Genomic DNA, 26,376 nt, shown 5'->3' on the forward strand with positions numbered 1-26,376 from the left:
AATACACAGTGATAAGTGCTAATACTATATACTGTCACTGTACTAATGACACTGGCCGGGAAGGGGTTAACATCTCAGGTAATCAAGGGGATAAATGTGTACGCCTATGTGTAACGTGTGTTGATTTTTTGCTAAAAATCAGTTTCTTATCTGCTGCAGGGATAAGAAATAGATGTTCCCTCTGTACAGAGCCCTGTGTTGATTGTCAAAACAGGGATCTGGGCTGTGATTGGACACAGCCGATCAACATGTCACAGCAATTAATTATTGGCCGGGACCTGCAGACAGATTCCCTGTCTACATTACCTAAACCCAGAAATGGGCAGAGCATACCAATACTTTGCCTGTATGGACAGTCCTTCGCAGTACATTGCAAGCAGGCAGTCCACAAGTGGTTATAAATACTACAGCTGGCAACAATAACTTGGTAGTACAATGGCCAGGATTTGGAACTTTGGTACTTTCTTTTATACCTGCCTTTGCCTGCAAGACAGACTTGCACAAATTAGAGGTGCTGCGTGTGCTAAATATAAAGCTATAGACACACTACAATCTAATTTTTGGCTACATTTGATCACAGGACATTTACATTTTTGTGCCCAAGTTTAGTAAACTACTAATACAAAATATAATGTGAGTGGCCAGCCTTGGTGATAGCCAGGACAGCCATTAACATGCCAATTTTCACCTGATCCAAACAATGGCATGTCTGTTAAAGAATATGTTAACCCAACATTTCATATTCTTGATATATGTCTGTTGTACCAGGCACTTGTATTAAAAAGTATCCTGTTCTATTTATATTGCTTCCTTTGTGTAAAATACCTGAAGTTCCTGCCAGTCCCCCTAGTTTCCTGTTTCAAACTGACCACACTAGGCATGAGAGAACAGAGTGGTCAGTTTTTGGGCTGTGCCGCCAAGCCTGCTCTTCTTTAATGAGTAGACTTGTGCTGACAAAATCACATGATCTCTTTGATACCTTCAAAGAGCTCACATGCTACGATTCCTAAGCTTTGGTAAACTGACCCAGCTCCGATAGGAGTCTAAACATTTTCTCTAGAAAAGAAGTATTTCAACCTTATGTTTTCTACTGCTTTAACAAGGTCAAATGCTTATAATTTATTGCTGCCAACTATAAAGGCAAAAGTGTCATGCATGTTCTAAAAAGAATATAAAAAGCAGTAAAACTAACCTTCTGTTTCTTGTTGTTCTTCATGCACTCCATCTTCTGCAAAAAATAAATACATAAAAAAAATGAATAAAAGAAAAATACGCTATACAATTCACTATATTAAAAAAACTGTGCTATTTGCTATAAGGCCCCATGAAGCAAAGGTATTTTTTTGACAAATGGTACTGAAAACTACAGATTTAACCCCCAAAATCAATATGCTGAAAGTAAAAAGTGCACATTTATATCAAACTTTTAATCACAATTATTGTCATCTAAACAGTTGATATTTTCTATAAACAACTGTAAAACCTACAGCCCTATTAGCAATGCTCATTCTGAATGCTGATAGCGGACCTGTAGATCTCTCTCACAGCAGGAGGTTTGTCCAACCTCGGAGGAGAGACCACTGCTTCCACATAGAGTAAGGACCTTCTTAACATGCTAGCAGAGGACAGGTTTTTTTCTGCTAGCGTGTGGCTGCTTTCTTAATACAACAAAGACGTTGAACCCCTTTTGTTTTAAAGCTCCTAGAACGTTCTTCACAGGTTTAATCTGAAGGTTTATCTTGGCTTTAAGGCAGGGGTTGACAAATTTGCTTGGAATCTAGGAGCCAGCTAAAAAAGTTAGGAGCCAGGTCCGTGACGGCGATCCGGACCTGTCCCTGGCCTGACATGGAGACGAGTGAGGGGAAGATAGCCCCCAGCCCCCCACCTGTCTCCAAGTCATTGCCCATAGCTCTTAGAGGGACATTTTATTTGTTTTATTTTTTTCAAATTACGCTTTTTTAAATTGCATTTTAGTGTAAATATTGAGATGTGAGGTCTCTCTGACCCCAGATCTTATATATAAGAGGACCTGTCATGCTTTTTTCTATTACAAGGGATTTTTACATTCCTTGTAATAGGAATAAAAGTGACACACTTTTTTTTAAAATGGTGAAAAAAATTAAAATAAAAAGTTAAAATAAGAAAAAATATATATTTAAATGCGCCCTGTCCCGCCAAGCTTGCGTGCAGAAGCGAACGCATATATGAAAGCAATGTTTAAACCATACATGTGAGGTATTGCCGTGATCGGTAGAGTGAGAGCAATAATTCTAGCCCTAGACCTTCTCTAACTCAAAACCTGCAACCTGTAGAATTTTTTAAACGTCGCCTATGGAGATTTTAAAGGGTAAAAGTTTGTCTCCATTCCATGAGCGGGCGCAATTTTGAAGCATGACATGTTGGGTATTGATTTACTTGGCGTAACATTATCTTTCACCATATAAAAAAAAAATTGGGCTAACTTTACTGTTGTCTTATTTTTTTTATTAAATAAATTATTATTCCCCAAAAAAAAGGGCGCTTGTAAGTCCGCTGTGCAAATATGGTGTGACAGACAGTGTTGCAATGACCACCATTTTACTCTCTAGGGTGTTAGAATAAAAAAATAAAAAAATAATAATATATTATATATATATATATATATATATATATATATATATATATATATATATATATATATATATATACATATATATACATACATATACACACACACACACACACACACACTATAATGTTTAGGGAAGGAGATAGCTCTATTAGCATTGCTGGTTGTAATTCCAACGGCCACCACAAGAGGGCGCCAGATTCCAGAAGGAACCATAGGATCACAAAAGGCCTCAAAGCCGGGGGCTCAATTACCGGCCGCCGGCGGCGCGGCCAGACGCGATCGAGCGGGGGGGTCCACAGACACAGGATACCCCCAGCTGTGCTGCCCCAGGCGCCAGTTCGCTAATTCTAGTCGCAAATGCGACCTGGCGCCCGGGTTTTGTCGAGCCCTGCTTTAAGGGCACATGAACACAACACACAGGGTCAATGGGCCCAAAAAGTGAAGTGAATTTAGTGCAGAGGACGTGTTTGATCAGGTCAGATTACCATCAGGGCAGTCTGGGGCAATGAATGCCCTCCATCTTGAACCTGCACAGCAGACAAGAAAGGAGTTTGATAGGTGGCAAGGCATCGATAAGGGTATGCCGGTCCAATGAAGCCATCAAAGCATTGACTGCTTCTGCCAGGGATCTCTGCACCTCAAGAGAACCTGTCCATTTTATGGATGAACCTGGAGTTCAGGAGGTCCATATCCAGCATCCTCCACCTGTGGCATAGGACTTGGAACACTTCTGAATGCAGGGACTGTTCACACTGGTACAGGTGCTGCTGGCTGAGGATACCTGTCTGCGAATTATTCAAATCTGGGATGCAAATGGCAGACAAGGCTGGAACGTGTAGACCTACCCAGGACAGAACCCTTTCTTCCTGTGGCAAGACTTCTGGTTCATCCCTGATGGTTGATGTAGCCCACTGCTGTTGTGTCATCTGATTCATCTGTGTCATCTGAGTATACTGTTGTAGGGAAAATCAAATGAGGCAAAATTCCAGAATGTTGATGGAATGGAGATGTAACTCCACCGACGCCCAAGTTCCCTGCTGTCCAGTACTTAACCTCAGCCCCAACAGGCTGGCATGCAATGCGAGGACCTTCCAAGAGACCTGGAATCTAGAAAATCCTTTCTCTCAAGCAGGATTCCTGAGTCACCAAATCAGGGACAACTTCATACTCTGTGCCAGGTGAATCAGCCTGCCCAAGGATTGAACTGACTTGTACCAAGAGGAGTTGTAGGTGTCTAAGGTAGTCTTGTTTGCCCCCGTTTAACTCTAAAGCAGGCTAAAAGGAGTCCCAGAACATGATATTTTGAAAGGGCCTCTTTTCATTGGCACTGCCTCCACAAGGATGGTTAAGGCTTTGTTAAGACTAGATACTGCCAGATCCACAGTGGAGGAAGCTCACTTAACAAAAACCTCCTCGAATTGGGTACAGAACGGATAAGACGCTTTGGAGAGGTGAACACCTTGTCAGGGTTCTTTTAGTCTCCAAAAAGGACAACAGGAAACGGGGGTGCCAGAAAGGTCTTGCCAGTCTTGGAGAACTTAAATGAGCCTATGCTAGGAATAGCACTGGTTGAAGCAGCAGGCTGCGCCTCGATTTTTAAGTGATGTAAACAGCGTCAAAAACACTACTGCTGTCCAAGCCTGAGAGTAATGTAAGCAGTAAGTGACTCCTCAGGTGTAGCATAATTTGTTCTGGACCAGAGTGGCTGATGTCTTGCGGCTGAAAGCTCAGGTGCTTATCAGCCCCCAAGTATATAAGAAGCGAGCATATCAGAAGTGACGCATGCCTACACCTTCTGCAGTCACAGCAACCAAAGTTATAATCTGTCCCGTAAAATCCTGCATGCCTGCAGTAGAATCCTCCTGAGAAAAAATTGAGAAGGACCAGAACCAACAGAGCTAATGATAACTCTGAGGATGGCAGAGGTTGGCACAGACTCAAGCAGATGCCAAAACTCCAGGCTGTTAAGTGTAAGGCCCTTCAGGGAGAGCACTGCAGGCAGCACTGGGCACTGGCACAAGTGCAAGCCACCATAAGTCAAGGCTAGGCAGGAGTAACATACTGTCGATCAGTGTACAAGGCTAGGCCTTAAATGCTCACCCGCCAGCTGCTGGTAACAGGAAAAGTTTAGTTGGCCAGGGTGACTATGTCTGTAGGCAGGCAGGAAAGAAACCAAGGATGAATGACTTCATGTCAGGAGCAGTGGCAAAAAGGTGCTCTCTATGCTGAATTTTGGGAAACAGAACACATGCAACATTTAACCCAACGAATGATGTTAACAGTCAGTTCCCCAGCGTTAACTCTTTCAGCTGAAAGTGGGGATTTCAAAAGGCAACTAATGGCCCTAGTAACAAAGCAACTCCTGATGCTCGGCCAACATGGCCAGAGTACAAAATAAATCTTCATAAACAGTCACCCCTGGGGTCGTATAACAGCTCAGAACCAAGAAAGTTCACTCAGGTCTGGAAAGTGCCACAATCCAGAGCCTAGAGCCCAAAAGTCACATTCCAGACTAGCCCCATAATCATCCAGTCCAGCAGGCCTGGTGTATGGCCTCCAGAGCTAGTGCCGAGGAGCTGTCGATCCAGATAGCTGCATAAAGAGAATCGTTCAGCAACTTGCAGATGAATCTTTATTGAAGAAGAAAAAAGCAATCTTGAAAAAAAACAATAGCTAGAAAAAGGTTAAAGAAAAATGGGATTGTCACGATTCTACACATGTTGATTTTATATAGATAGGACACCCTGATTAAATTATGTTTTTTGAATGGGGACAGGATTGACAAATTATTTTTTGTGCATATAGTCTAGGAATGTGTGTACACAGCCCAAATTGGAACTTCCGGTTTTGTTTTTCGTCTTTGTTTAAATTAAGTCAGCAGATACAAATACTGTAGCCACTGACCTAAGATACTTACCAGTGCCTGAGGGTCCAGCACTGTCTTCCCACAGCCAGTAGTTCTTACCACTGTGGGTATCCAGCACTGCACTGCCATTCTGAATATGAGAGCCAACTGTGACTTCCGAGGAATCGCAGCTCGCTCCTCACTGAACTTGAATGAGATCTCGCAAATGTTGCGAGATTGGTACCCACTCCCTGTTGGGGTCTGGAGTTAAATGGGGAAAACAAGAAAAAAAAAAAAAGAAAAAAAAAAGAAACAGAAGGCATGTTGGGAGTAGGAGGGGTTATACCAAGCTGGCTAGTGTTTGTCAGTGTCCAGTATATTTTATATTTTTAAGACCACTGCGCAAATACGGTGTGACAAAGTATTGCAACGACCGCCATTTTATTCTTTAGGGAGTTAGAAATTTTTTTTTATAATGTTTTGGGGGTTATAAGTAAATTTATACCAAAAAAAAAAACTAACAGTTATTAACTTGTTAACACATCTAAAAAACAGATCCGATCCTCAAGTGGTTCATCTAATTGTTTGCTGCCCATACATGAACCCTCACTCTCATCTATGCCATATTTTCTTTAAAATCTATCTGTTCCTGCAGATACCCAGTTATACACAGGCTGCAGTCTACCTATGAATACTGTATAAAAAAATGACAGTCATTGAGGACATTAACAGTTTTTGCTCCAATTATTACACCGATAAACAACCAATAGCTATACTTTCAACAAGAACGAATTCCAAAATAAATAAATAAGGCGAGAAGTGAAACGTCAAGCTGATTTACAGAAACGACTGCAAATTTAACTGTCATTAACAGCATAAGCAAAAATACAATCCAGAAGACACTTCCAAGCCACTTTAACAAAGCTAATTCCAATTTGGCATGAATTCTGCTATGCAGGCATACTCGTAAAGCACACATTACAAGCAGCTGGGAACTGCAGCACCTGTTCTCTGATGAGATTTACAGTAAACTGAGACTACAAAAGATGCATACACAAGCAACATGGAAAGGACTAATTTTCTTTAAAAAAAAGCCACCAGATTCCAGCGGCAATAATCGGAGCATGGCAATATCAGTGGGCGCTCAGCCATTTAAAGGATTAGTTCACCTTTGGTAACACGTTTCATGTTACACCCATATTTAAAACCTGCTCGTAGCATCTAACGCGTTACTAAATCCCCTGCCGCCACCCCGAGCTGATCCTCCATTGTGACAAGGGGTAGGGGATCCTCTCCCCGCACCCGCTGTCACAATTCAAAAACAGTGTGGCCTTGCGGAGCTCATTCATTCACGGGTGTTCTGTGAATGAACTAACTACACCACCATCACCCTTTGCGGCTCGCGGCTTGTAGCTCTCAATGAACTACCAGGGCACTGGTGAATGTCCTCGTAGTTCATCGATTTTCATGGATTTCATTAACTGCCCGCCTGTATCAGAGGTATGAGCAGGCAGCTATACTGACAGCCTACAGTATCTTGACATTACACCTACGATCTGATTGCGGGTGCAATGCTTTATGGACTCTTAAAGAAAAAAAAAAAGAAAGTTTTTTTTATTTACTTGCAAAAAAAACAGACTTTTTTTTTTAATAGGTGCACTTAGCCTTTAAATTAAAGCGGAGTTCCGCCCAAAAGTAACAGCTCCGCTGATCTTTCCCACCTCCTGTGCCACATTTGGCACCTTACCAGGTAAGGCGTGGCTGGAGTGAGTCGCTGACCGGAAGTGATGCGAGAGGCGTTCTAACACCGTTGTTTTATCTCATCGCATTTAACTGCTTTTGATGTAAAGCATCCACTTGTGTTCATTAAACCATTGCTTGTTTAAAATGGTTGTAAACCCTCAGATACAACTAAGGCCCCTTTCACACGGGATGGATCAGTAATGATCCGCCCTGTGATGATCCGCTTGCTCAGCGGGGATCGCTCCGTTTGTCCCCGCTGAGCCGGCGGATAGCCCTGTCAGCTCTCCGTTCTCTATGGGGGACCGTATGAACACGGACCGTCTGTCCGTGTTCATCCGATCTGCAGACGGATAGAAAAATATTTCCCTCCGTCTGCAGAATCGGACCATAGCGGAGATGGATGATATTGGGCGTCAGCGGATGTTCATCCGCAGACACCCGCTATCCCATAGGAATGCATGCATATCCGTATTTCATCCGCAAACGGATGGATGAAATACGGACATACAGTCCGCATGTGTGAAAGGGGCCTTAATTTTGATCAGATGCTTGATAACACAGGCAGCTAATCGCTGCCTGTGAAAGTGCACTCACTTGTGTAGTTTCAATGTAAATCGTCTGTTTATCTTTCATGACGTCATGCGCGATTGCGCAATATGCTCTTTCATTAAAATGCATGTAGGTATATTGTGCCGTTTGTTTATTTCCTGCATGTCGGGAATTTAGTGTGAGCGAGATTCCCCTCTGAACAGCACAGAGGAGAAGTCTCGTGATGCAGCAATGACAGTCATTTTATGTTCTCATTGAGACTGTTCTGTTGCCGTAGTAACAGCAATCGAGATCGAATCTTGGTTACCACGCTACGGCGCATGCGCGAGATTTCGGCAGGGATACAAACTAAGGGCGGAGAGGACGTCCGCATCGGCTTCAGAAAACAGAACAAAGAATGGCGCGGACGATACTCAGAAAACACAGAAAAATTAAAAGAAAAAAGAAAAAAAAGGTACTTCTAATGCTGTGTACACACGACTGGACTTTGACGGACTAGGTCCGACGGACTTTCGGCGGAGGTCCGACAGACTTTCGGCACGAATGGACTTGGCCACACACGACCAGAGTAAGTTAGTTCAAAAGTCTGTTTGTTTTCAACGTGATGACGTAAACGGGACTAAACAAGGAAGTTCAATATCCAGTAGCCAATAACTGCCCTTGCGTCGTATTTGGTCCGTTGGACTAGCACACAGACTAAACGGTTTTCCCGGTTTTTTAGTCCATTGGATAGATCTGAAACATGTTTTATTTCTAGGTCTGTCAGACTTTTGGGGGGGGGGGGGGGGGGGGGGGGGAGTCCGCTGGAGCCCACACACGATCGAATTGTCTGACGGATTCCGGTCCGCCGGAAAATCTGATCGTGTGTACTCGGCATAAAGTGCGTTAAGGAGTAATTTATATATCTTGATTGGCAATGTAAGAAGACATTGAAATATTAGAAAAATACGATTTTTTTTTTTGTCGAGGGTTTACTTTCTCTTTAATACATTGACCTTTCATGCGCCCAGCTATGTAATCATTTATTCTTGGTGTCCTGTGAACCAGATTCAGCCAACAGAGGGCTAAAGTCCACTGTCGGCTTATGTTGCAGAGCCAGCCCAGGCTCTGCAGGGATATCAACAATAATGTCTGGATCCTCCCGGATGCTTAGATTGGCAGTTGGCTCAGCCTCTCGGCGCATCACTGGGAGCCTGATCCAGCTGCTCCCTGCACAGCCCAGCGCTCCAGTGAGGGCTGCAGGGGCAGAGCACAGAGTGATGACTACAGTCAACGCTCTGTGCTCAGAGCAGACTCAAGAACTGAGCAATCAGCTGTCACTGATTGCTTAATTCTCTGTGCAGGGCAAGCCAGGGACAGCTAGAGCATTGGATGCTGCAGCCATCTAGGTGAATATGAATGTTTTTTTTTTCTTTTTTTTTTTTCTAGCTGCACTTTTCTTTTAAGACTGGCTGTTGCATCCTAAGCAGGGATCATATAATGAACGCAGCGATATTGTAAGCATGCTGGGCACAGTACTTTGGGTCTCATATCTGTGTCTGAGGGTATAACCGTCTAAGGCAGCTTGTGGTGCCCATTACAAGCAGATTCTCCCTTTGCGTCTATCACAGAATTGTAATGGAGGGGTGTCAGAGGTGGAACTTGGCTCGTACAAGTTATGATTCTTGTATTTACAAGTTATTACTGAAATTACATACAGCACAAGGTAGAATTTATGTAAAATAGTGCCTCCATAGGTGGATACTGCTTTCAAGAAAAAAAAAAAAAAGCCATTGTCAATTTACGGTGCTTATTTTTTGTCATAGCATACAAAAACACTTTTTTTTGCTGCGCCATTATGTTTAATTAAATGGGTAAAACACATAAACAAGGAGAACAATGACAATAGTAAGTTTTGTATTGGTGCCATAATGGGTTGCACAGTAATAAGATATTCTGAACAGAAAAGGTAGGAGGACAAAATTTCCACAACAGAATCACCAGCAAACCCACGGAGTCTTCTGTCACAGTATTGTAACATCCATAAAGCATTGAGCAACATGCATAAATTCCACATGCGTGGGCATGTACAGTACATGAAATATTCTGCATGACTATATTAGATTATATAAGAACATTTAGAGGAGGACCTGGTTTCACGGTCCCTTGTTCACTACAATGCTACATAAAAGAACCCACATGTGTGAAGAGCAATCATCTTCATTGACGTTATCAAGAGAGGGTGGGAGGTTGGAAGGCAAAATATAAGCAGATTAAACGTCCAATTGAGCTGTCTTTATGGCCTGCTGACAATAAATAAAAATGGTACCCTTGATAGCAAAGTGTTAAAGTGGTTGTAAACCCTTACAAACCCCTTTGATACAGGTAAGCCTAGATTAAGGCTTACCCTGTAGGTCCAAGAAATATCTCCTAAACCTACACGTTTTAGGAGATATTTGCCAAAAGACAGGCACCGCTCTTAACGGCGATATGTTGCGAGTGGCGGCTTCCGTGCACATGCGCGGGAGTGACGTCATAGTGGCTCCGTCGAATGACAGCGCCGGAGCAGCGAGACCCACCAAGAAGATGGAGGCTCCGTACACAAGGGGACAGCGGTGACTTCGTGGGCTCCTGTGTCAGGTAAGTGACACACAATGGACTACTATGCGATGCATAGTAGTCCATTATGCTTTACCTTTGCAGTGAATCAAAGAGGAAGTAAACCAATCAGGGTTTACTTCCTCTTTAAAGTATTTTTGTGCAAATTCCAATGCGGAGTTCAATACTTCTAGCATATGCAACTTCTCGTTTTAGTAAACTGGTCCCTTTCCCACATTATCACCAGGTGCACTCAGTATCTCCCCCTTTCTGGATATAGGGTAGTTCCTTTCTCTTCAATGGATCTATGGAGCCACCCTTGCATGTGTGCCCCCAGCTGGCACTAGAGCTGATGCTGTGGGTCCACTTATACCCAAAGCATTCCCTCCCCTGCCCCGTCTCCTCACTGTGACAGCATTGCTCCACATGAACTGTGCATGTAGGACACTTTGGACATACAATCCCCTTCCCCAAGTGTGGGGAAACAGCTGCACAACTTGGGAGCCTTCAGCTGCGTGGGGATAGAAAACCAAGGGCTTGTACCCACATTTAGTGACTTACACACTAGGGAACAAGTTACTAAGATGGCATGGCACTACAACGGTTAGTATTTAATAATACTTTAACTTAAAAGGTATATAATTATACAGAAGGTATTAAAGAGGAAGTAAAGTCAAACGAATAAGAAAAAAAAAAAAAAAGACCCTGCAAGGGAAAGGCATAATGAGCTAGTATGCATAGCATACTAGCTCATTATGAATAACTTGCCTGAGATGGAAGCCCCCGAAGTGACCCTCGTTGTCCTCCTCCGCCATCTATCCAGGCTGGCCGGAGCCATTGTAATAGCGTACAAATGAAAACCAGTGGCTTTGCGGAAATAAAAAGGCTGGTTTCATCCACCCGTTGGCTTGAATACAATTTTGGGGCAATTTTTAGGCATTTTGCACCCTGGTTGAAAAAGCTGGTATATACTCATACATTCACATCAGTCCCTGCCCTCAAGAAGCTTACAATCGAAGGTCCTTAACTCACATTCATACATACACATACCAGGGTCAATTTAGACAGAAGTCAATTACACATACCAGGGCCAAAATAGACCGAAGCCACTTTAACCACTTCTGGACCGGCTCACGATGATATACGTCGGCATTTTGAAGAAAAATATTGTTATAGCAGAATATATCTGCCATAACCCCGGTATCCTCTTCTTCAGCCGGCGGTCAGCTTTCACATAAAAGTAGTCTCTGCGGCGGATTCGCCACAAGATCACTTTTAATCAGGAGCGGAGAGGCCCCCCCTTCCTCCTGCTGCACTCCGGTTGTCTCCGCCGCTCACGGGAGCCATCGGTAGCGACGGAGACAATCGGGTCCCCTCTCCTGCTTGGCTGGCTGCTGAGTGAGGGGAAGGTGGCCCCCACTCGGCTCCATAGCATTGACTGCCAGAAGCGATATCAAACGTCACTTCCGCCCAATGCTCCCAAAAAGGAGAATTTTATTTTATTTTTTTATTGCATTTTAGTGTAAATATGAGATCTGAGGTCTTTTTGAGCCCAGATGTCATTTATTTAGCCCTGTCATGCTTTTTTTTCCTATTACAAGGGATGTTTACATTCCTTGTAATAGGAATAAACGTGACCCAGTTTTTTGTTTGTTTTGTTTTTTAAAAAGGGACAGTGTAAAAAAAAATAAAACAATAAAAATAATGCCAAGCTCGCATGCAGAAGCGAAAGCATACGTAAGTAGCGCCCACATATGAAAAACGGCATTAAAACCACACATGTGAGGTATCGCCATGATCGTTAGCGTGAGAGAATTTATTCTAGCCCTATATCTCCTCGAACTCAAAACTGGTAACCTGTAGAAATGTTTAAACGTCGCCTATGGAGATTTTTAAAGGTAAAAGTTTGTTGCCATTCCACAAGCGGGCGCAACTTTGAAGAGTGACGTGTTTGGTATCAATTTACTCAATGTAACATTATCTTTTACAATAAACAATCTAGAAAAAAATTGGGCTAATTTTATTGTTAATTAAAAAAAAAAAAAGTATTTGTTCGATGAAAAAAAAAAAAGTGCGTTTGTAAGACAGCTGCGCAAATATGGTGTGACTGAAAGTATTGCAATGGCCGCCATTTTATTCTCTGGGGTGCCAGAAAAAAATAAAAATATTTATAACGAGGCTTGGTCCTTAATTGGTTAACCTACCCCTGAAGGAAACTCACGGAAGCATAAGGAGAACATGCAAACTCTATGCAATTAATTCATTTTTCCAACTATGGCACTAAGTTAAAAAAAAAAAAAAAAACACTCACCTAGTGTTTTTGTAAGAAGCTCCTGTATTTCTTCAGATGTAATCTCCAATTCTAAAATGTCAGCTAAAAAAATACCAACATTAGGGGCAGAATATAAAATAAAATCACATGCAGAACAATTAACCTCTTCAGAAATAGGGTTCTAAGGAAACTGGAGGAGACTCATCTCTACAGTACAAGGGGCCACTAGACTGAGCAGTAGCGATGGGCTCGGGCGTGATCGGATCAAGCCCGCCAGGAAGCTGCCACTGTACACCGCCAATCATATGCAGCCTGTGTATGTACAGCTGCCTCCCTGCTTGTGATTGGTGTGGTGCAGCAACGGCTTCCTGGTGGGCTGGTTCTGAACACGCCTGAGCCCATTACTACTGACCAGTCAGGGGGCATAGTTAATCAAGAAGGTTAAAAAAAAAAAAGAAGGAAAGAACAAAACAAAGAAAACACGGTCTCGACATCTAATGTCCTTCAATAACCCAACAGCGGTTTCCTCATAATTGCACTTCCCCTTCCTTAGCAATCGATTCTTCAGATGGTCACTTCAAACTAGCAAAAGCAGCCACTGTCTAAAGTCAACTAGCATCTTAGTGGAGAAGTATGGCCAAAGATTTTTTGGCTATGCTTCTCCTATGGATCACATGAATGACGTTTGTTATGCACTCCTGAGACCAGTTTTCAGCTCAGGGATTCGCTGAGAGCCTGAGCCAGCCACCCCCAAAGCCCAACGCTTCAGTGAGCACTGGAGGGGCAGAGCAGACAGCTGCAGGCTGACAGTCATGGCTCTCTGCTCAGAGCACTTGCTCAGTTCTCACTGCAGAGCCGGCGACCAACAGCCACCTAAGTATTAGCCCTGGTTCACACCAGTGCAGCTTTAAAATCCTGTTATTTCAAAGCTGCAGATCAGTATGATTTGGATCTCTCTTTTCATTGCAGCTTGCGACTTCCTTTTAAAGAAGTGAATGCCAGTCGCAATGAAAACCGCAGAAAAGTAGTGCAGTAACTTTTTGCAAAGTCGCAGAGATTTGAGTCGCAACAATCTGAACAGCTTCATTGCCGAGATCGTAAGATGCAACTTGTCATGTGATTTTGAACTGTCAAATCGCATGACCAATTGTATTGGTGTGAACAAGGGCTAAATCCCCCCCCCCAACTTCTCTTTTAAGGGCTTTGGACTTTTGAGTCAGCCCCCCAGACTTTAGTAGTTAACCATAACCCGATGACAGCTCGGCCACAGTTCTGGGGACACAGATGTAGCGCACCCCAGAGCAAGGCAGCAACACATGTGCATTGCTATAGTAATGGAGTCAACACTGAGAATGCAGCAGGAAGACTAGGTCTCTGAAGCAATACTCCATGTAATTAAAAAAACACAGCCATGCCAAGTCTAGTTCTAGCCCCATCACCGATAGCTTTAGTAATGTGAGCAGGGGGACTGGCCGCACACAATGCCTACATTTTTATTTGTTGTGCCCAACTGTAATAAAAGGGCATTAACCACTTGCTTACTGGGCACTTAAACCCCCCTCAGTCCCAGACCAATTTTCAGCTTTCAGCGCTGATGCACTTTGAGTGACAATTGCGCGGGCATACAACACTGTACCCAAATGAAATTTTTATCATTTTTTTCCCACAAATAGAGCTTTCTTTTGGTGGTATTTAGTTACAGCTCGGAGTTTTATTTTTTGCTAAACAAACAAAAAAATCATGTTTTAATAGTTTGTTATAAAATTTTGCAAACGGGTCATTTTTCTCCTTCATTGAAGTGCGCTGATTAGGCGGCACTGATAGGCTGCATTGGTGGGCACTGATGGGCTGCATTGGTGGGCACTGATGGGCTGCATTGGTGGGCACTGATGGGCTGCATTGGTGGGCACTGATGGGCTGCACTGGTGGGCACTGATAGGCATAGTTAAGGCGGCACTAATAGGCACAGATAAGGCGGCACCGATGGGCACAGATAAGGCGGCACTGATGGGCAAAGATGGGCACAGATAAGATGGCACGGATGGGTGGCACGGATAAGTGGCACGGATGGGTGGCACAGATGGGCACTGATAGGTACCACAGATAGATGGGACTGATGGGCACTGATAGGTGGCTCTGATAGGTGGCACTGCTGGGCACTGATGGGCGGCACTGCTGGGCACTGATGGGCGGCACTGGGGTGCAGCACCTTTGAGGCAGATTGGGTGGCACTGTGGGTGGCACTGTGGGGTGGCACTGTGGGTGGCACTGTGGGTGGCACTGTGGGTGGCACTGTGGGCACTATGGGCACTGACGGGGGGCACTGACGGGGGGCACTGACGGGGGGCACTTACTTTTTCTTTTATTTTACTTCAGGATGGCACTGCGGGAGGCAGGTGGGCACAGGCAGGTGGCAGGTGGTCCCTTGTATTGATGGCCGTGATCGGGACTGATGTCCCGATCACGGCCGCCGGTGATCGGCTTTTTTTTTCTCTCCTCGCGCTGTCAGCGCGAGGAGGAATAATAGCCGATTGCCGGCTCCGTTCTATCACATGATCAGCTGTCATTGGCTGACAGCTGATCACGTGATAAGGGGTCGGGATCGACCCCTTACACGGATCGGTGATCAGGCGAGTCTCACGGACTCGCCGATCACAGAGCGCGCCGCGCGCGCCCCTCAGGGGGCGCGCAGGCCGCTCGTAACCAGGACGACGTCAATAGACGTAGTCCTGGAAATGTAGGTCCGCGCTAATGCCGTCATTTGGCAATAGCGCGGATCTGAAGTGGTTAAGAAGGTTTCTTGATTTACACGGAGGTCGCATTATGCGCATAATCCTTCTACATACAGCAGTAAGACCCCTTTCACACGGTGGCGCTAAAGATAGCGCCTGTAAAGCGCCTCTCATACCTCCCCAATGAGAAAGCCTGAGTGCTTTCACACTGGGGCGGTGTGCTTGCGGGATGGGCTGCATCTTTGAGGCAGTTTGAGAGCGGTGTATACAGCACTCCCAAAACGCTAATCATTGAAATTAATCGGTAGCACTGCTTAAGCGCCTGCAAAGCGATTCAGCAGTGCCGCAACACGGGCACTATTAACCCTTTCTTCAGCAGCTAGCAGGGGTTAAAAGCATCCCACTAGCGGATGAAAAGCGACGCTAAAACTAGCGATACTTTACTGCTAACGCACCCCCGCCCCAGTGTGAAAGTAGCCCAATTTCTTTCTTTAAACAGGACTTCTAGATAAAGTGCTAGGAAATGCGTGAAGTAATTTGATATTTTAAAACAGCCATTTCACTTCAGACTGAAGCGATATTATCTAGGTGTGACCCTTTAGGGTTAAATACTTTAACATTTTCTTAACACAGATTAATCACTATTAACTATCTTTATTACTCTTCTCTGCACATACCTTGAGACTCAGACTCATCCTCTTCTGTCTGTAAGGGTTCATTTTCTGAAAGCACAAAACAAAATTGTACAATGTGATTGACTTATTCTAAAACAGATTTATGATCTTATACCCAACGCTTAATTCAGATATGTGAATCAGGTGCCTTTTTAACAACATCGGATTCGAACAACATGTGAACTGAACAGACTTCCAATGGAGCGGGTTCACACATGTCTGGGGCAGCTGCGGTCCAGTCCAAGACATTGTGCGCAGTCATGTTGGAACAGGAAGGGGCCATCCCCAAACTGTTCCCACAGAGTTGGGAGCATGAAATCGTCCAATATGTCTTGGTATGCTGACACCTTAAGAGTTCCCTTCACTGGAACAAAGGGGCCAAGCCCTAAAAAACAACCCCACACCATAATCACCCCTCTGCCAAATGATTTGGACCAGTGCACAAAGCAAGGTCCATAAAGACATGGATGAGTGAGTTTGGGGTGGAGGAACTTGACTAGCCTGCACAGAGTCCTGACCTCAACCCAACAGAACAGATGAATTTAGGATGAATTAGAGCGGAGACTGTGAGCCAGGCCTCATCTTCCACATCAGTGCCTGACCGCACAAATGCATTTTTGGAAAAATGGTCAAACATTCCCATAGACACACTCCTAAACCTTGTGGACAGCCTTCCCAGAAGAGTTGAAGCTGTAAAGGGTGGGCCAACTCAATATTCAACCCTACGGATTAAGACTGGGATGTCATTAAAGTTCATGTAAAGGCAAGCATCCCAAAACTTCTGCAAATGTAGTGTATGTTAACATTGTGTGCTGGATACATACAGGTAAAAATCCTTTCTGGAGAAAGTGCTATTTTAGTACTGCCCACTGAAGGCCCATGCACAAGATCATGTGACGAAGGGTTGGCCGATCATGCCCTAAGCCGAGATCACATCACCAGGTGCCAGCTTTGTAGACATGTGGCAGGCCAAAAGGAGCCTAAAGCTGCATTTTCACTATTGCATTTTTAGCCCTTTTGCCGATTATGGATCCATCCTAGAACGATTAAAAAGCAACTGCAGGCAACAAGTGAAGTGCAGCAGTCGGCTACTTATGCGATTCAACAAATGCCGGGGCTTCAGCTGTCAGAAAATGAATTATTGAGGTTATAATAATGTTCAGTGCAGTCCCATGTATCCAGAAGCAGTTCCGGCTCTGTATCCTGTGCTGTGCAACTTCTCTCAAAGCAACTTTGATTCTAATTGCTGTTTGGGAGAAACGTTTTCATACTGGCACCTGGATTTTTTTTTTTTTTATCTGGAAGATATCAAGAAGCTTACAGTGTCAGGCTCAGTTCACACTGCTGTGCCACTTGCTTTAATGACTTTTGTGATTGCAGTCTGACACTCAAGTCGCATTAAACTCGCAGAAAAGTAGAGCAGGATCCTCGACTTGAAATGAATGTGATTTGACTTGTCATATGAATTTATGTGACGCATAAGAAGTCGCAGCAGTGTGAACCGGGACTAGCTTCTAGAAGTACAAGCAGTTGATGTTCATGATAACCAAAAAAAAACAGAAACAGGGATTGGGAGGATAAATAGAAAAATACTCAGCAGATGGGTTATTCTTCCTGTATTCATCTCATAAAATATATTTTTTATATGAATTCTATTATATTCGACTTTTTAATATCATGAATTTAACAGATTATGAATTTATTGTCGGTCATTATCTGCCCCTTTAGCGCAAGAAAAGTAAAAAAAAAAAAAAAAAAAAAAAATGTATCCCTTTAAATTCTATGTATGTCTTCACACTGATCCAGTGCGCTTTCATTTTGGTGTTAAAAATCCTGCTTGCTGCATTTTTGGTTAGTTAAACTCACACCAAAAACGCACCTCCCTGTTGAAATGCAATAAAAAACGCAGCAAGAATGCACCCATGTTACGTTTTTGAGTCACATGACCTTTGAAAAACACAAAACACAAACATAGGAAAAATAAAAATCGTTGGCATTTTTTGGCACTGCTATTGTCATTTTTTTCTCTCATCAGCAAATGCCAAAAAACACAATTTTCAGCAGCTGCCGAAATTTCGGTGCATCTCTATCACATGCAAATTGAAAGTGTTTATGTTTGGCCTCATATTATAGGATTATGGTAAATCTCAAAGAAAAATTGTATAATGTATGAACAGCCTCAGTGATGACATCTACTGAACACCTGTAGGATCACTTAGCACCGAAAATATTGTGGCCATACAATATACAATTTTCTTGTAGAATTTTCTTTTAGATTTACCAAAATCATAATACGAGATCAAACCTAAACATTTTCAATTTGTATGCAATCAGGCAGACCCTTGCACTACATAGTTGAAGGTAAACCTAAAAAAGGAACATTTAAAGTGGTTGTAAACCCTTACACACCACTTTTACCTACATGCAATAAGGCTTAAAAGAGTGTTCCCTCAGTGTGTTCTAACTGTAGGGGGGGGGGTGGGCTCACTAGAACATGACAGATCACTGCGTCTGATCACTGGGAGCAGTAGATCCTCTGTCATGTTGCTAGGCAGAACAGGGAAAGGCCTTGTTTACATCTCCACGTTCTGCCTCTCCATGCCACCAGCGGACAAAGTCTGCAAAAACCACGGGCACACTCTCGTGACAAGTGCACAAGCAAGCCGCCGATGAAAGAGTGGAATACGGGTATGTGGTTTTGCACACCCGTGCCATTCTACCGACGTATATCGCCATGAGCCGGTCAGCAAGTGGTTAACCACTTGCGCCAAATCACGTACCTGCAGCTGCAGGCATCACCCCAGTTGTCTTTTAGTAACAACTGCCGCTCGATTGTCATCACAAGCAGAGGGAGGGAACATACTCCCACCCCCTTCTCCTGCTGCCTTCCGCCGCTCGCCCAGGCTCTCCTGTCCCACCGGGAGACCTGAGCGACCAGCCGGAGACCCAAAGAAAGCCAGGATCAGCTTTGATCAGGTCTCAGATGTAGTAACCCGATAGTGATGTCTTAAAATCACTTCTGGTTTACGGGAGTCTTAAAGGAGACAAAAAATTAAAAAATTAAAAGTATTCATAAATGATGATCTTTGTGTGGTTTTAAATGCTTTCAAGGGCAAAAGGAAAGATTTGGGGTCTTATAGACTCTAGATCCCTCCATAAAAATGAAAATAAAAAATATGCCTATTACTGTCTCAAGGGATGTTTACATTCCTAGTGACAGCAATAAAAGTGATCAATAAATAAAAAAATATGTATATAAATTAATAAAAAAAAAAAAAAAAAAAAAAAAAGAAGAAGAAAATGTGAGTGCCCCCATCCCCACGTCCAAAACGCATGCAAACATCCCACACACGTGAGGCATCACCGCGAATGTCAGATCATGGGCAGGAATTCTAGCATTAGACCTCCTCTGTACATCTAAAGTGATAAACTGTAAAGGCTTTTAAAGCAACACCTATGGATAGTAAAATGTACGTTGTTTGTCGCCATTGTGCGGGTGCACAATTTTAAAGTGGATAGGTTTGAGATGTATTTACTCGGCATGCCATCTTCTATATTTTACAAAAAAATTGGGTTATGTTTTGTTGAATTTTTTTGCATTAAAATAATAATAATTAAAAAAAATTGTATATTTTAAAAAATTTTCCCCCAAAAAACTGCATTTGAAAAACCACTGTACAAATACGGTGTGACAATAAAAAATTGCAGAACCCACAATTTTATTCCATAGGTTCTCAGAAAAAAAAAAAAAAGTGAAGTTTTTTTTTTAGGAACATTTCCTGTTTATGTGAACTCTGTTCTGCTCCTTGTACATTGAGAACAATACTGACATCTTGTGGTGCTCGTCATGTCAGGTCTGTAAAATGGACAACGACAGCCAAACAAAAATAAAAGTAAATGCATGTCTGACTGATGGGAGAAACCAACATTATGCAAATATGGAATTAAAGGGCTTTGTATAAGCATCTATTTTCTTGGACTTTTTAACATTCTGTATTATTACAACCAGAAATCAAACTGTATTTATTTAGGATTTGTTGTCACTGATCTGTACAAAAAAAGAAAAATTCATAAATTCTAATTTGATAAAATAGCCCCATTAAGAACCCTTGCCCTGATGCAAATGGTGGCATGTCAGACTGGGGTATTGGGCATTCCTAGTCAGGCTTGATATGCATGTATATTGCCCTAGGTTACACCTACATGTTATTATTATTCACAATTTATATAGCACCAACAGTTTACGCAGCGCTTTACAATGTATAGGGGAGACAACACAACACATCACATATGTGATGCTGAGACTCCATTACTGAAAGAACTGAAATCCAATGAGTGAAAAGAGTGGGTCAGGGCAATAATGAGGCGGGCTCTATAGGACATTCCTAGGCAGGCTTGATTTGCATGTATATGCCCTAGGTAACGCCCATATGTGATGCTGAGACTGTATGAATTAAATAACTGAAATCCAATGAATGAAAAGGGTGGGCCAAGGCAATAAGGCTGGGGGCGAACGTCCTCCAGATAGAAAATAAAGCAGGCTCTATTGGACTTGCTGCAGCCTCTAATGCATACTGTGAGAAGCTCCCAGTGTACATTAAAATCAAGAGCGGAAACCGGTCAAGATTTGAACTATGTATAGGCAGGCTGATCGATTGATCAACCCGAGTACAACCATCCTGCGGGATTATGCATGCGGTTATCACTAGTGGCTAGTATAGCCGCTAGCAATAATCACAGTCTTCTCCCAGCGGGGACAGCTGCCCGGAGAATATGATGGATCGACGGGAGAGATTCCTCTGTCAACACTGTCTATGTTGATGGGGAGAATCAAGCCAATTTCTTTCCTGCAGCCTGTGATTGCAGGAAATAAATTTGCTCTGTGTATGGCCTGCAGAGAATACTGCTTATCCTGTCATGCCACCCAGCACAAGTAACTGGGGGTAACTGGATTGACTGTTACTGGCTTACAAACACGGCTTCCTCTGTAGCCATGACAGGCACAGAGAACCATCAACTAGCAAGACATGTAGGTATAACCTTACCTTCAGAAGGCACATCGTCATCCTCCGCTTGTTCTTCTATTACTGCTTCAACCTCTTCCATCGACACCGTCTCTTCCTGAGGTTCACGCTGTTGATAATCTGGCACTTCTGCTTTATCCTGACCATCCACATTTTCATTGTAAGTTTCTGGTTCAGTTTCAGCAGCTACCTCTAGCTCTTCGTTCTCTTCATCAAAAGGCTCTTCTACTTTCCCCGTAGCAAGCGGTTCAGCTGCCACTTCTTCCCAGTCAACCTCTTTTTCTTCCGAAACCGACTCCTCTTCTTCTATATCAGGTGTCTCATCTTCTCTTTCAGGCTCCTCTACCACAGGCTCTTCCTCAACTTCTTGCTGTTCCTCCTCAGGTTCCTGTTCTTCTGCATCACCTGCTTCAGTTAGTGGCAAGTCTTCTACATCATCATCTTCAGGGGCTGTGGGTTCTTGGTCTACAGCTTCTACCCTCTCTTCTACATCATCATCATCATCATCTTCAGGAGCTGTTGGTTCTTGGTCTACAGCTTCTACCCTCTCTTCTACATCATCATCATCATCTTCAGGAGCTGTTGGTTCTTGGTCTACAGCTTCCCACTCTTCTACAAAAACTTGCTCTTCAGTTTCAATCTCATCTTCTTTGTTATCTGCTTGCTCTTCAGTGACCAGTTCTTCTTCTTCTGGCTCATCATTTGTTTCTAACATTTCACAAAACAAAGGGTTAGCTGCAACTAATTTAAGAATCGGATTCATTTAGAAATCATAACATTAAACGCTCAAGATACAAATGCCTTCAGCCTAACAGGATATCACTGATCTATTAATTCTCTTACCCAGATTAAAGCTGAATAACTACCAAACCTAAACTCAGAAAGGCATAAGGAATAGGAACATAAAAAAACATGAAATATGAACAAAGCATATCACTCTATAGTGTGTACTTGTCCCAATCCAGAGCACCAAGTGTAATTTCTGTCTGCTGCTTCCTTCCTCTGCTATCCGCATGAGACACTTCTGACAAGTTTTCCTGACACCAAGAGAAAAATGGTGATATGGAAGGGAGCGCCAGCTGATTGACAGCCTCTGCTTTGTTCTTGTGTGCTGCTAGAAGTGGGTGTGTCCCTTCCCGCCAATCAGCTCTCACAGAGCTTTGCCGTTTCTAACTTCAGCTCTCCACCCCCTGTTTTCTGTCAGCTCAGACAAGCTGTATAAATTCTGACTTTTGAACAGACAGGTAGACAAGAGAAGCCTGCAGACGAATAGGTACAACTTAAGTTGGAGGAATTGATTCATCTCTGTATCATCTGGAGGCCAGTCACTTCACTGGGTATATGGAAGGGTTTACAACCATTTTAACTGTATGTAATACCCAACAATAAACCTCTTATTTGGTCCCTTTTGATCTGTTAATACCACTGAAAATGCAGTGTTACATCTATGTGATCAGCGCAAATGTATACCTTTTTATCCTTCTGGAAGTCTTACCAGCGGAAAAAGTTGCAAGCGCTCTGTCAAGGGTTATTAAATGGTTCCTAGCCAACTCTGAGGACAACAGAGCCCACCCCTCTATGCTGTTATGGGGAAGAGGAAAGGGGTGACACTGCTTCTTCATAGATACAGTATTCTGACAGAGTTGTCACTCTAGGAAGGACAGTGTGTTACTACCATGATCTTCAGATGAAAAAGGGAAAGGAAAAAAAAAAAAATGAAAAAATTATGCAGCCGCCACCCCTAAAAGACTGATAAACTGCAATAGAATACAATTTTTTGTAATCGAGTTTTGATATATTGTAAACCTATACGCACAGAAAATATTAGAAAAATATAATGTTCTGGGAAGACAGGCACCATAAGGTGCCGGGACATACTTTTACAGCATTGCTATATGGGGGCTCTGTACCATCTGCCTGGCATTTAGGGCTGGCTAAAGGTAGGATTTAGGGCTGGCTATACATTATACAATTTCTTTGGTTTTACCAAAACAATATAAATATGAGGTCAAACCCAATCACTGCCAATTTGCATGCAATCAGACAGGCCCTTGTACTACATAGTTGTAGGAAAATCTAAAGGAATTGAAAAGAAAAATGGATAATGTATGGCCAGCATAAGTCATCAAAAGGTAAGATATACCGATATACAGATCTAGACATAACTGTTTAATTCTTCTAGACTTTAATATATATTTTTTCCATGCATTCCTGGGTGATAAATTAAATATATGTAAAGGGTTTAAGGGAGTGGACCTAGTAGTTGTAGAAGTGGGTACCATAACAAAAAGCACAATGTGCACAGACAGACACATACTAACCAAACAGAAATCATCTTAAGGGCCGGTTCACACAGCGAGGCGCGGCGAGGCGTCTCCGACTTGCCTCGCCGCGACCTGCGGGGACCTCAGCGGCGACTTGCAGAGGACTTCTGTATAGAAGTCAATGCAAGTCGCCCCCGAAGTCGCCCAGAAGTAGTACAGGAACCTTTTTTCTGAGTCGGAGCGACTCGAGTCGCTCCTCTCAGAACGGTTCCATTGTACAGAACGGGGGCGACTTGCGGGAGCGAGGCGAGTCGTGTCGCCTCGCATCGCCTCGCTGTGTGAACCGGCCCTTAATTTTTCCAACAATAAAAATTTGATGTAAAGCTGCAGTATATAACCACTATGTAAGTAAATAAAATGAAAAAAAAAAAAAAGTGTCAAATGATTTTCATCTTTCAATAACATCTTACCAGGCTCTGCATTCAGCGATTTGTGAACACTGGGCTCAAAGGCATCTTCCAAGTTAAATTCATGCTCATCTATAGAAAAAACATTTATATTACCTGAATGTTACAACAGGGCCATGCATAATATATAATTATCATATAACATACATAAAACATAGAAATATAGGAACTGCAAAATATAAAGGTTACCAGTAATAAAACCTATGGCTTTATTCATTGGGGAAAGCCATTATCTTGTTTAAATTGGTTGTAAACCCTTACAAACCACTTTGACCTACAGGTAAGCCTAGATTAAGGCTTACCTGTAGGTCTAAGAAATATCTCCTAAACCTACAGGGTTTAGGAGATAATTGCCGAAAGACAGTCACCGCTGTCTACGGCGCATGCGGCGTGCAGGCACACTGAGCGCGCCGCTGTCAACGGCGATATGCCGCGAGTGGCGGCTCCCGTGCGCATGCGCGGGAGTGACATCATTGCGGCTTCGTCGAATTACAGTGGTGGAGCAGCAAGACCCACCAAGATGGATGCTCCGGACTACAGGGGACAGCGGTGACTTTGCTGGCTCCTGTGTCAGGTAAGTGACACATAATGGACTACTATGCGTAGTAGTCCATTATGCTTTACCTTTGCAGGGAATCAAAGAGGAAGTAAACCCATCAGGGTTTACTTCCTCTAAGTTTTCCATATAGGGTGAAATAAGGGGGGGAATTAATATATATTAATAATTATATATATATATATATATATATATATATATATATATATATATATATATATATATATATATATATATATATATATATGATGGCTGCATGCAGCCTGTTCTATTGAAACCCCATCTAGTTCCTATAACTTTTCTGCCTATTCTGTGCAAGGAGCACAAGAAGAGCTGCAATCAGAAGAAAATGAGCAAGTGAAATAAAATTGGGTATGGCAAAACCTCCTGAAAAGTTCTGTCAAGCTATTACAGCAAACAGTAGCATTGGTATTGGAGTGCAGGGGATGCGGACTGCACCCGGGTGACATCAAATAGGAAGTGATATCCGACCACGATGGTGTCACCCCTACCCATGACAGGGTAACAGCACCAAGCACATCATATACATCGGGCTGGTTTGGGGTTCAAACTGTGACTGTGTTTTGTCAGCCCGAAACTAGCCTGCCCAACACCCTGCAGGACAGCGTGGCAGGTTAGACAGGAGAGGAGCCTGATAGGGGGATGACACCATTTTTTCACCAGGTGACACCACTAACCTCAAAAACAAAAAAAATGGTATACATTTACTGATAAGACTTACCGTCAGCCTGATGTGGTTCATGATCATCCAGAGCATCCTCTAAGTCAAGGATATCTGAAAGGATAACAGTTTCTAAATGAACTAAAATAGAACAAGTATTTTCTTGGAACAAGCAATTAGTAATAAGTAGAAACACCAAATTGGGAAATGGAGACCAAGGGGTCCCTCTTCTGATGAAAAAATGTGACCACCCTACAAAAATGTTAGGCCTGTTAGAAGCTTTCGGGCATTCCGTGTAAATTGTGGCGATATGTCTGCATCAGGGAGACACCTGTAACGTACAGCTGCCCACAGTAATAAATTGATGTACATGGGTACATATCGTACTTGTGCAAGCTAGGGCATGATTATGTGAATACACAAAAGCCATGTCCAGGGGTTTACGCACATGCATGTATTAATGCTGGCATGGCATATGTGTAGCTAGCGTGTGCTATCCAGCTGTCTCTTCCAGGCCTAGAAATACTCCTGCAAGTTATTCTGGATGCCTAAAAGCATCTAAGTGCATGAGGCCTTATACTAAACCCCAAATGAAAATACAGATCCCTTTATAAAAGATTCAGTGCTGCATGCCTAAAAGTCAAATCCATTTAGATGCTGAAACAGTCTTGTGCTTGCGAATGGGCACCCTAAAACCCGGAGAGAACTGGCTTTATAAAGCAGTACAAAAAAAATAAAAAATCTCATCTCTTATGTAAAAAGACCTAATGATTTTCATGTATCTAACTTTATAAAACTGTAATGCTGGTTTTATTAAACGCTTACCTTCATCTTGTGCATCTAACTCTAGGTCATCAGTCACAACATCTTCCAGGTCTTGATCACTTAGATCTATAATAAAATTGGAGACCGTGTGCAATATTCTTATTTCCATTCAAAGCAAATGCCATTTACATTAGACTAATGTACAAGAATAAGATCAAACCCTTCCATCAACTGCAATAAGGCATACATTATCTATAGTAATCCTCTAATTGAGATGCATACTCTGCAAGCTGTGCACAGCATGCTGTAAGCCAGAACCCCCATATGTCCATTATAGACTGCTGAGGGGACTCACAACGACTATCTGATCCTTCCTTTTAGACACAGCGGGACTACATTAAAATTATTTTTCCATTTTTGAAGTTGTGAAAAATCCACCGCTGACCTTAGAATCTTTATGTAGCATTTAAATAAAATAAAACGGTATTAAAACAAATATATTGCAGCTTACCAGTTACGATCTGTAGCCCAGACTGAGAGACAGAGTCTTTGTGCTGAGGGCTGGTAGTGAACACTCGGCACAGACTGCCAATTAAACGCATATGTGTGGCATGT

General features: G+C 42.9%; 1 protein-coding gene across 10 annotated transcripts in view; it reads right to left on the reverse strand.

Moving 5' to 3' along the window:
• ASPH (aspartate beta-hydroxylase) overlaps positions 1 to 26,376 on the reverse strand; it is a 334,747-nt gene that overhangs the window by 202,033 nt on the left and 106,338 nt on the right. For all 10 annotated transcript variants that reach the window (XM_077492760.1, XM_077492758.1, XM_077492757.1 and 7 more), the window contains 7 exons: positions 25,822 to 25,887; positions 25,057 to 25,110; positions 23,762 to 23,830; positions 21,049 to 21,735; positions 16,007 to 16,051; positions 12,637 to 12,699; positions 1,193 to 1,228 (listed from right to left, as the gene is read on the reverse strand). In XM_077492760.1, coding sequence (XP_077348886.1) covers positions 1,193 to 1,228; positions 12,637 to 12,699; positions 16,007 to 16,051; positions 21,049 to 21,735; positions 23,762 to 23,830; positions 25,057 to 25,110; positions 25,822 to 25,887 — 1,020 coding nt within the window. The remainder of the gene's footprint in view (positions 1 to 1,192; positions 1,229 to 12,636; positions 12,700 to 16,006; positions 16,052 to 21,048; positions 21,736 to 23,761; positions 23,831 to 25,056; positions 25,111 to 25,821; positions 25,888 to 26,376) is intronic.

Source organism: Lithobates pipiens, unplaced genomic scaffold (genome assembly GCF_037356315.1).
Source record: "Lithobates pipiens isolate NorthernLeopardFrog02 unplaced genomic scaffold, aLitPip1_a1.2 Scaffold_19, whole genome shotgun sequence".
In the NCBI taxonomy this organism is placed as follows: domain Eukaryota; kingdom Metazoa; phylum Chordata; class Amphibia; order Anura; family Ranidae; genus Lithobates; species Lithobates pipiens.